The sequence below is a fragment of the Poecilia reticulata genome, linkage group LG17, assembly GCF_000633615.1.
Source record: "Poecilia reticulata strain Guanapo linkage group LG17, Guppy_female_1.0+MT, whole genome shotgun sequence".
NCBI classification, from domain to species: domain Eukaryota; kingdom Metazoa; phylum Chordata; class Actinopteri; order Cyprinodontiformes; family Poeciliidae; genus Poecilia; species Poecilia reticulata.
This window is the reverse complement of record NC_024347.1, coordinates 29,296,928-29,308,559: the sequence shown is the minus strand read 5'-3', so window position 1 is coordinate 29,308,559 and position 11,632 is coordinate 29,296,928. Positions and strand designations below refer to the sequence as shown.

General features: G+C 39.9%; 1 protein-coding gene across 8 annotated transcripts in view; it reads left to right on the top strand.

Annotated features, from left to right (window-relative positions):
- The window catches only part of LOC103479974 (disco-interacting protein 2 homolog C), a 171,182-nt gene that overhangs the window by 44,737 nt on the left and 114,813 nt on the right, over positions 1–11,632 (top strand). For 6 of the 8 annotated variants that reach the window (XM_017309912.1, XM_017309911.1, XM_017309916.1 and 3 more), the window contains exon 1: positions 7,535–7,673. The exons of 1 other annotated variant lie outside the window; for it this stretch is intronic. In XM_017309912.1, coding sequence (XP_017165401.1) covers positions 7,550–7,673 — 124 coding nt within the window. In that variant the 5' untranslated portion in view covers positions 7,535–7,549. Of the gene's footprint in view, positions 1–5,019; positions 5,173–7,534; positions 7,674–11,632 lie in introns of those variants that run through there. One more of the 8 variants, XM_017309920.1, reaches the window with a different exon arrangement.

Sequence of the window (11,632 nt, the reverse complement as noted above, 5' to 3'; positions counted from 1 at the left end):
CGGCTGAAACACTGACAAACTTCCAGAAAACTGCAAAAGCGGCTGAAACACTGACAAACTTCCAGAAAACTGCAAAAACGGCTGAAACACTGGCAAACTTCCAGAAAACTGCAAAAACGGCTGAAACACTGAGTTCCTTAACAGACTAAAAACCCACCTAACGAAACTAAAAACCAGATCCAGCTGGTTTTAGAGCTGCCTTTGATTAATAACTGGAACATTGATTATTTCTGGTCTGGATTACAACTTTCCATTATCTGTTATTTTTGTTTAATTTTGTTTTTCATTTAAAGCACTTCAGTGGCCTTGTTGCTCAACGTGCTCTACTAATAAACTCATAATGTGCAGCGTCATACATCTTATTAAAACTGCTTAAGATGAAAAAGGATTTCATGATGAGTTTTACAGCTCTACTGATCTAATGCATTTTTAATGTTTAATTTTTCTGGTGTAAGGCTTTAAACTCTTGACGAATCATTTAATATTTGGCCATGAAGCCTTCCACTTAAATTAGGATTTTATACGCTGGTAGTTGATTACTTTTCTGGAGGAGAAATAACTTCTGTGGCATCTATTTTATGTCTTTAGCAACCCATATTCCAGACATAAAACTAATGATTGTGTGTTGCTTTAACAATCTACCAGAAAACATTTGCTTTAAAAAGTTTGAAAATGTTTATTTTTTGTATTATTTCCCTCTTTTTTTCCACTTAATTTCCCTTGCTGATCCTGAATCAGTGTCTGGTGACCCAGTTTTCCTCATGAGGGAATTCAAATTTCCCAGCTCTTTGCTCACTCTTCTACCTAAACAAAGCAACCGGAGAACCAGGTGTTTGGCCTTTTGGTTGCTTTCACGCCTGTTGACTCAGAGATGCCGAACCATTTCAGCCATGCTTTGGGCTAATCTGCATGAGATTGACTTTTGTCTGGTCTCATGTGCAAGATGAGTGCAAATATCAGCGTTAGAGGGGTGAATTTGATTTTTCATCCTCATATTTTCCACCTGATGCCCTGCTGGAGAGTTTTATTTACGTTTGAAATGTTCCCAGAATGATGCATGTTTCGATTGTTGATGGACTGTTTTATTCCAGATTACACTACCAGACGGAATATGACCATGTCAGCCATCTTGAATTTGGATATTTATCCCACATTTTTCCAGGGTGGGATAATAGTGAAAGTTTCTTGCAGCGCTCCAATATAAACTTAAAGGAGAACGAAAATGAAACCTCTGATTTTGATATTAGATGAATGTAATTTAGTGAAACATTTCCACAAAACATCCCTACACTGCAAAAACACAAACATCTACCCAAGTATTTATATCCAGTTTCTAGAGCAAATATCTTATTACACTTCAAATAAGACAAAACTAACTTACATTTAACTTTTCAGCAAGATACAGCAGCTTGTATTAACTCAGTAATTCCTTAATAGTGATGGAAAAGCACTTGTTCCATTGGTGGTTTATTTCACTTAAAACAAGACAAGTACTATTTCAAAACCATTTTAAGGAATTACTTGAAACAAGCTCTTGTTTCTGCAGAACAGTTAGTTTTGTCTAACATATTTGCACTAATTGGACCAAAAGTACTTGGTAAGACTTTGTGGTTTTGCAGTGCAAGTTGTTTGAACATCCTAAGATTTAAAACAGTTGGTGATTTTTACCTGTTTTGATCACCGTTAGAGACGACGGAGGCTCTTTTAGCTCTGCATCACCTCTTCTCACACTGCAGTGCAACTCTGCTTTTGTTAATGTCATCAGAAAAAGCCGTGCATCGCTCCTATCAGCACTCTGCAGCACCTGCTTTCTCTGCTGCGCCGTTCAGCTTTTTCCCTCTGGGTCTTCCGTCCGACCCGCTCTCAGCCTCTGATTGATGGCTGACGGAGAAGTTGGACGGAGACCTGACTTGCTCTGCTCGGTGCTATTGATTCTTTTTCACTTAAGCCGTAATGAAGTATTGGTCAGCCTGAGGGAGGGAGTCAGCAGTGCTTAGTGAAGCAGCAGGTGAGCGCAGCCTCGAGACACTAGACTTAATTACCACCGGTCTTTGTGTTTTCAGCTTTCCTTCGAGCTGCATTCATGGTGGTGTTGTTATCTTTGTGCCGGAGTCGGCTAATCATGGAACCAGAGAACCAGACGGAATGGAAAACCTTGAACTCTTACCCTAGAACAGTCAATATCCCATCTAGGAAATGGATAATGTGACTTTTCAGTGTTTATTTTTATGCAGAATCTGGCAAAAATGGCAATATTTTTAAAATCCCTGCGGCTTAAAGGGACAGTATCATGTAAAATGGACTTTGTGAGTTCTACATCATGTTACGATGTTATTCCCTGAACGTACTCGGAGTGCTGCCTTCACTCTTTCATGCATGTTTGAGAAACCCTTTAATCTCCATGGCAACCATTCAGCTGTGCAAAACGCCTTGGCGGGCATAACCCCGCCTTCCAGGCGCAGCTCCTTCAGACTAGCCAGCAGCAATTAGCACCTGGTGGAACTCATTAAAAACGCTGTTAAAGGAGAGATGTTGTGATGACTTCCTGAAGGCGGAGCTTTAGGAAAAAAATAGTTTTTAAAGAAACAAGCTCAATTTCAAGGTGTTAAATTACAAAGTCATATTTGATATGCTTAGCATTTTTTAACTACTGAAGGTAACATTGTTACTTGATTGTGCTGTAAACAATCAAAGATGACTCTTTGGTCCACGAAACTTCTCATTCATCATCAAAATAGATTTATGAAGTACTTACAAGTACAAATTATTGCGACTTCTGTCAAATTGATGCATTTCTGAACATTTAAATCCTTTAAAAATCAGATCTATGAGGATTAATTCCTGCACACACTGGATTTGAGATGTAGCGGCAGCAGCTGGAGGGACCCTATGTAAGGCTAGTGTTCATGTTGGTGTACATACGAGGAAATATTCCCCCAGACTCCTCATTGTGCAGAAATCTTGTATAGATATTCATACTGGAGACATATGCTTGTGGCTGACACTGTACATTATTCATGGCTTCCTCGAAACAACACCGGCCGCCTGTCACCTGATCCACAGGAAACCATGTGTTTCCTCCCCTCAGATTCATCTTACAATAATTATAAATATTTATGATTTTGCCCCCAAATCCACAATACCTCTAACTGTCGGAGTTTGACTAATAAGGCTTATTGGTTTTATGAGTCTTTTTTTTGACCGACGTGCTTTAGGTAAATTTGTAAGACGGATAGCCTCTACATTCTGGTTTGGCTTTTGACTGTATTCACCATAAAAATAAAAAAATTAATTGATTTGAATTTCTTTGCTGAACAATTCAGCAAAACTGGTTGGTAGAAAAGAACAACTTTACCTTAAATCTGAGCAGTTCAATCTGTTGGTTTGCACGAGAGAGATTTATCTTGGAGTAAGCTGCCCTTAAATGGCCACAAACATGCAGTAAACAGGATGAAGAGCAGAGGAAGAGAAATGGGGGAAAACGTGAGGAGTATGTGATAAAAAGTGCAGCAGGAGAGAAAAATAGGTTGGAAAAAAACAAGTGGAGAGGAGAAATGAAAACCAGCTGGAGACATTTTTAATAAGAAAGGATTGTTAAAAGGACACGAACAAAGTAAACTCCAAAAAACAGTTTTATCTCTAAGGATTCAGCAATTAGCAAACGTTGTTCTTTCATTGAAAAAAGTAAAATTGTGCATTTTTCAGAATGCATAGAAGGTAATACAGTTAATTTATGAAATAAAAGCATTTAAAAGCTGCTGATTTAGAAACGATTCTAACTGAAAATGTTAGAAACCTTCACTATTACACACTCCTAAATGCTTTTCAATTAAAAATGTTTGTTTCTGCAAAATATGTTTAGTCTTTTTCCTCCTGGGGATTTCTGACTGCATTGGGATTTAGATATTGGAGTTTGTCTCTTTCTGGAAAACTCCAAAACAAATATAATTTGTTCGGCACAATGAGTTGAAGCGCCTTAAATAAAACGACATAAAATTAGGGTTTATGTCCATTTTGTTTTCCATTTGATGTTTAATTGGAAAACACTTTAATTTTGTCTTATTTCTGTCATATGGTGGAGTTGGTGGTGGTGAGAATGACGCTGAGACCCAGGTAAGATGATGAAAATGAATAATTTAATGGTTATAGGCAGCACGGCAGACGGATAAGCACACAGCTAATTGCCGGTAGCACTGAAATAAAGACTGACAAAGGGAGCTGACGCCGTCACAGGACTTAACCAGTTCTACTGCGACGACGGACAGACAGACGCAGACAGCAATACGCTTGACAATAGACAACTGACGGGTATCGTCCGCCAGCGTCACGAGGGGCGAAGGGGAGTGGTTGTCCAGATCCGGACGCTCGGGGAGTTTCATAATAGTCAACAAACTGGCGTGGAAGTGTTGGTAACCGCCTCTCTTAAGCTGCCGGTAAGGGTGTAATTGCCGACCGGTGTGTCGGTGACGTAAAAGGTCTGTCCCCCATGCAGCCATCTCCAGGACTCCATCAAGAGGAGAAAAACAAACCTGACCTCCACCCAGAACCTAACAATTTCAAGTATTCTAAGATATTTGTGCTTGAACTAGATCAAAGCTACTTGGTAAGCTGTTATGTTTTTGGTTGAATCGTAAATTGTTCCAGTGCTTTAACTTTTGTCCCGTTGGGCTCCATTCGCCTGTCAGAGGTCAAAGTTTTACGGCTGACCTGAGCGTCGGCCATGTTGGCGCAGGTTAACATATGGACCCTCCTGGCGTTTTGGGTTGGTGCGTAATGGATTGCTTTGGTCTTGCTCGTTTATACAGTGAAAGAAATATTACTGCCAGCTCACATTCCTTGCATTAGGTGCGTGCGCGCGCACGTGCCAGCTGTTGTGCACGTGGCCAGCAGGGCCCTGTCAACCTGAGTGCAGCGCGAAGCGAAGTGACAGATTTGGATCAGCGGGGTGTGGAGAGAGACCGGCCACTGCAAACTGTGCCGCGGTTAAATAATGTAGCAGCTCTAATTCATTCCCCTGAATTATGGAGGCTAAGCAGTTGTTTCTCGGGAGCATTTTCATTGCGACACAGTCGGTCTGCGTCTGACGGCTTCAGGCGAGAGACATCAGCCCTTCAGACTGTCTGGAGGTCAGTCAGGGAGAGGCGGCGAGCCGACAGAGACGCCCTTAACGAGGTAAATAGATTGACTTCTTACACCTTTATGTCTGCAGGGTATTAACTTTAAGTCATCCAAAATATGTTCAGACTCGTGAAACTAATTTAAATCAGTGTTTGGTTGCTTGTTTTAGCAGAAACTTGAGTATTTGATGCAGTATTTGAAAATTTGCAGTAGGTTAAAGTTATTTTTTAATCATCTGTCAACTAATTTGTTTCTGCATGGTTGAAAGATATAAAAAACGTTGGCATTTAGTAGGCCTGTCGCAAAAAACAACAAATTAGTCATATGATAAATCAATAATTTATCGTTTTTCTCTTTCTGATGACAAAAGGCTTCAGTTTCATCAACTAACCTGTTTTTTGAAGGACAAGGAGACTTCATAATTATACATTTTATTTGTTCTTTTCGGGTTTTTTGGTTCATTTATTTTTAATATTTAAATTTCTTCCAGTTCCAGTGGTAAATGTTCATCAGGATTTAAAGCTTTTTGGTTTTTGAGAATGTGTTCTTGCATTACTTTTTGAAAATTGTCTAAAAACAACAACACTATCGTTTTATTACATTAACTTTTGGAACAGTTTATCCTGGTCTGGTATTTGCTGTATTCTCATAAAAATAATGAGTCACATGGTTTTTAGCTCCTAAGTTAGCCGGTTTTATCAGCGTGCTGCAGGTGTTGCAGCGGTGAAGTATGTAATTAGAGGACATGGTTGCAGTTATAATGTGAGTTATTTAGACAGCATGTGGCCGAATGGAGGGAGAAACACACACACACACACACACACACACAGCTACTCTCCCCTCTCTCTTTCACACGTTCACCAACCGACAGCAGCGATAAGAACCCTTAAAGGTCGTGTGAGTGTGTGCGGTCCGGACTGAGTTATTTCAGCCGACACCTGATGTCAGAAGAGTTGGACTTCCTCTGCAGGAGTCGCGGCTCAACGCGCCACATCTTGTGTCGCATTGGATTATTGGCTGGAGAAAACTTCATTATGTGTTTTTTGTTTTTGATTAAATGGATTTGTTTGATTTCATTGGAAATACTTCACTATTTAAAGCTGCATTATGTAACGTCTATAAAAACAATTACTTTCTTAGTTATTTGTTAGCAATTTGGACAGATAATCTGGTGGGAAAAATAAAGCTCCTCTGATTTCTCACAATGTTGACTAGAAAGAACCAGTCAGAGTTTTTGTCTCTTTAACCCTTCTACACTGGACGTGTCGGCGCGAACACCTCTAAATTTGCAGTATCGTAATTCCGCCACACGTAGCGCTATCTGAAAAATTCCAACGGTTTCTGAAAGGGCAGACGTTGCACTTTCCAGCAAGTATCGGGTTAATACGGAAACTTCGCAGCTGCAGCTGCAGCTGCAGAGAGCGTAATCGGGGAGCACTCGTTTAATAGACGGTATATTGCGAAAATAACTTGCTGGATATTGAAAGTTCCGGTTGTCATGGATACATGGGTAAATATATCATCTCACAGGACATTTAAAGAACTACTTACAATTAAAATAAGGAAGATTTATTTAGGCAGACGCTCGAAAATCCGGCACAACAGGGTTAAGAAGCTCCTGCTCTTTTTGAAGCTCCGCCTTCAGGAAGTCATCATAACATGGCTCCTCTAATAACCTGTTACCAACAATTTCACCAGCTTTCCTCTGGGGAAATATCTCCTATGATGAGCTCAAAAGATGCACAGTTCCACCAGGTGTTTGCTAATTGCTGCTGGCTAGTCTGAAGGAGCTGAGTGGGGGAGTTTTACTCTTTGAGTCGGAAGTTTGGAAGCTGCAGCTCAGAGGAGGAGCTGCGCCTTGAAGACAGGCCTAGGTCCAACCAAGTGTTTTGCACAGCTGAATAGTTGCCATGGCAATAAAGTGATTTCCAAAACATGTGTAAAAGAATCAAGCCAACAATATTGTATGTTTGGGAATAACATTACCAAATGATCTGAAGCTCATAAACGTTGATTCTAATCCATTTTTGAAAGGGCTGCGGACACCCCAAACCCACCCTTTGGACTTACCCCTGTAAAGACAAAACAAAAGCATCTTATTAGTGATATCTTAGGTGTTTTGACTTTAAAACAGGTAAATTATTAAAGATAAGTGATAAGAGAATGTCATCATCCTGACATGGAGATTCCTGCTTGTTTTCTATGAAGTACTGAGGCGAGACGGAGAAACGGGAATACTCAGAGGAGATCAAATAGAGGATGAAAGAGACGGCAGCAGAAAGGTAGACGGACAGGGAAGTGTGCGGCAGGTCAGACCGTCAGAGAGATGAACCAGCGTCCCCCAGCAGGACGAGGGGAAGGATCTGTCGGCGTGTTTTGTTCCAGAGCGCGTTGTTGTTGTTGTTGTAGGCAGCATGAAAGATTCGGGGAGATGAAAAGCGCGGCTGGTCGGCAGGGAGGAGGCGGCTTTGCTGCTGCTGCAGCGCCAGCAGACCGGGGGCAGCTGGGGTCGTCTTCGTCCTGCAGATCTATAGAGATGCAGCATGATGAAGAAGGTAGGACTCAAAACGTCCTGAAAAAAACTTCTCCTTTGCTTAAATTAATTAAATGTAACCTCAGTTGGTGAAAATTACAACAAAACTGAGGATGTTTGCTAAAAATGTCATAACTTTTACTTAGTTTGCGCTTTAAACTGACATCTTTATAAACATATTTCCATTTTGTTTTTGCTGCTGTTGACATTCTGGGCTTTGATTTGGATCTATTTTAATGTAGCAATGAAAGAAGGAAAAACCACTCCCTGAAATAACCTTTAAATCTTCGGGCATTTGGATTAAACTGTCCACTAATCTGCTTTTTGCAGCAACAATAAAACTTTTGCAGAAAATGTTTTTGAGTGAAGTAATCAATTTTAATGTGATTTCAAGACCAGGGAATTGAAAATAATTGGGGGAAAAATCCCAAACAGATGTCAAACTGCAGTGGTAGTGTATTTAATAAAAATGGTTTTAATCTAAAAACATAAAAATGCAAAAGGATATTTAGTTTCAAATGAATATAGAAGCTTTGGTGAATCATTGGCATTGACTGTAAACGAGATTTTAAGATATTTTATAGAAGAAACGGTCAAAATCTATAAGCTGTTATGTCAGCAGAAGCCTTTCTATTTAGTATTAAAAAATATCATTAGGGAATGAAAAATATTTAGAAAAATCCCAAACAGATGTAAAATTGCAATAGTAAATAGAAAAATGGTTTTAATCTGGAAATATAAAAATACAGAAAGCTAGTTAGTTTAAAATGCATGTCAAATATTTGAAGAAATGTTAACATTCGCCCCAAAAACTACAATTTGGCCGCAGAAATAAAACCGAAACCTTCAAAATAAAGTCCACAGTCCCAGGACTATTAAACAAAAATGGAGTTTCTTTCACTTCGTTTCACATTTTTGGATAACAGGGATGTCTGCCAGTGTTTTGCTGTAGTAGCAGCAGAACGCTGCGTCATCGGCGTAGCAAAACAGTTCATGTCGTTGGTATGATTAGCATTGACTTGGCTTCATTAGACAGTTAGCTAGACTGTTATGATTCTTTCATCTCCCCCTAACGAAGTGGTAATTATATCGCAGTATTCTTCATTTTCCTGTGCAGAAGAGAGAAAGCTTGCACCAGTCTGTCAGTATGGACAGACGCTGTGACGCCTGTGAAGCTGCTTCTGCTTTTTCAAGCAATCATTGTTATCTCGATTGGCCTCAGAGCTCGAGTGCTAATCATGTCTGGTGTGACGAGGTGCAGTCAGCGCTGAGAGAGAACATGTTGCTCCCTCAACAAGGAGCAACATGTCTTTACCTGAGCTGTCAGTTGATTTAAAAATCAGAACCATTCTGTCGCTAAATAACATTTAAAGCTACAACAAAACATGATTTCAGCCAATATGTTGAGCTAATGGGCTCAACATATTGATTTAGCACAAATTGGAATAAACTGATGCAATTGAAGTCCAGTTCATTTCAGTTCTCTCCACATGTAAAATAAAGTTACAGCATTTGTTACTTTTTCATTTGTTCTCTTTCACACTGCACTGTCAAACCAACCACACTAGTTGAAAAAACTGTTCCACTCCTCGCCTGCGGGAGCGCTGCACCATGAACCACTAGAGGAAATGACGCAATACGCTCTGAAGAAGACACTGAATGCAACTTCTTTCCTCACCAAATCAAGAAAGAATTTGAAGTTTTAGCGGATGGACGATTTTTCTTTTGTCTTTGGCTAAACACTACAAACTATTTCTCCCGCTAGCGATAAACTAGCGCGTTTGTTTTGGTAGCATTTACGCAGAATGCCCTGCTTTGTAGTCCACTTCCGGCTTTTGAATCCGTCTCCAGTCCGCTTGGCGTTCACATGAACATTCGAACCACACCAGAGTTCAGACTGCAGGCAGGCCAGTTTGCATTTTCAGTTAGATTGCGTATTCACACCTCCCCAAGCGAACCAGATTTTACAGACAAACGGACTGGAGTTTGATTGAAGCAACGTAAACAGAACTGGTGTGAATGCACCATTAGAGTCGGATCTATTCAGGATTTTTAGCTGCATTTATTCCACCATATTTTTAAAACATGGATGATCTAAAGGTTTCTTGATACTTGATACTACTTTTGTTGTTCTGCTGTTCTATATGAAGTTTTTCCTTTTTTCTGCCATTGGTTTTAAATCTTAAGCTGCTGCAGAGTGAAGTTTAAGCTTTGCAGACAATAACATCTGTTCCCATGTTGCGGAACAGAAGGGGTTTGTTGGACCGTAATGGATAGATGTAACGTAATACGGAGATTACAGCAGCTCGATGTAGACGCCGTTGTTCAGCTTCCGCCCCTCCTGGTTTACCTTTCGCCCACATTTCGTCTCCTCCTCTGACTCCTGCCATAAAGCGATGGAGCGGAGCTGCTGACGGAGCTGAACGCTGATTCGCTGGGTGTCAGAGGAGGTCAAAGCCGTCCAGGTCCAGTTTCAGATGTGCTCAAAGAGACGATCGCATGAATCCTCTTCACTGCGCCTTTCTTCTGTCGCATTCAGAACAATTCAATCCATATTGTTGTTTAACTGCAGGGGAAATTAGGTTTGGAGCAATAAAGCACAAAGGCTAGGAGAGTAGCTCCACAGATTACGCTTCGATTAAACTTCCTGCACAGACATGTTTTCCTATAAAAACTGAACGAATGACTTAATGAAATATTGAAAGTCAAAGTGACTTACCTGCTGCCAGAGCTGGGCAGTGACCAATTACATTTACTTTTTACAAAATTTAGTTTTAGGAGTATTCTTACTACTCTGTACTTTTAATATGAAGTATTTCTACTCTTTCTAGAGTAAGATTTCTGGATGAAAAACACGTTTTGACCAGAACTTCACCAGACACGGACATCCACCTGCAGTTTTATTGTTAGTTTTTATTGAAAGAAACAGATTTGGTAACATTTTATTTTGTTTGATTTTGTTATTTATATGAATTATTGTCATTTCTGTCCTTAAAATACAAAAGTTTCCACTTACCTTCGTATTTTGGTCCGTCTGAATATGTAATTCTTAAACATTAAATGATTGATAGTTTGATCAGTTACTCAGTACTTGAGTTAACTTTTTACCAAATACTTTTTTACTCTTGAGTAAAAATATGTTGAAGTATTTCTTCTCCTGAGTTCAGTTTCTGCCTGCTTTAGAGAGGATATGCTCAAACATGTTTTACAAGCTGACAAAAACTGATCCAAGTTGTCTAATAACTGGTAAAAATCAGGTAGCGCTTCCTTCTCCTTCACTGCGGCTGGAAACTTTCCCACGGCGGCTGGTTCTGCACCAGTTCACATACTGGACATGGTGGTTTCAGTGGATCTAGACTTTCAGGCTGCAGATGAAGAGTTCAGAGAGTGAATCTGTTTTCACTGAGCTGATGGTTTGAAGTCGACTGGAACCTTTCCGTCTCTGCTTTTACGTCTCAGCTAGTTGTTGTTTTTTTGTTTTGTTTTTTAAATCTAACTTTTATTAAATGTTTAACAGAACCAGATTAGATTTTGGTTCTTGAAGACTCAGGTGTTTATTAAAACATATATTCAATGTATTGACTGTATTGCAATAATACGCCTCCATCCCCTGAAAACAGAATTAAAATTTTTTATTTATTTTTTTTGCTTGATCATAATTAAATGCGCCTGCAATCGAATGTCTGTGTGAACAGTTTACAATCCCAAAACGACCCGCATGCGCAGAAGAAGAGCGAAACTGCCACACAGCAGCAATCTGTTCAGGAAGTTAATGATGGTCGCCGCCTTCTATGGATCAATTTTCAAAATTCACACTTTGTAAATGTTTTCTTTAACTTAAAATTGGGTCTCAATAAATTAAGTCAAATTCTACTGACACTGCACCGTTACCTAGCAACCCCAGCAGAGTTCCGCCTGTTACCTAGCAACCCCAGCAGAGTTCCGCCTGTTACCTAGCAACCCCAGCAGAGTTCCGCCTGT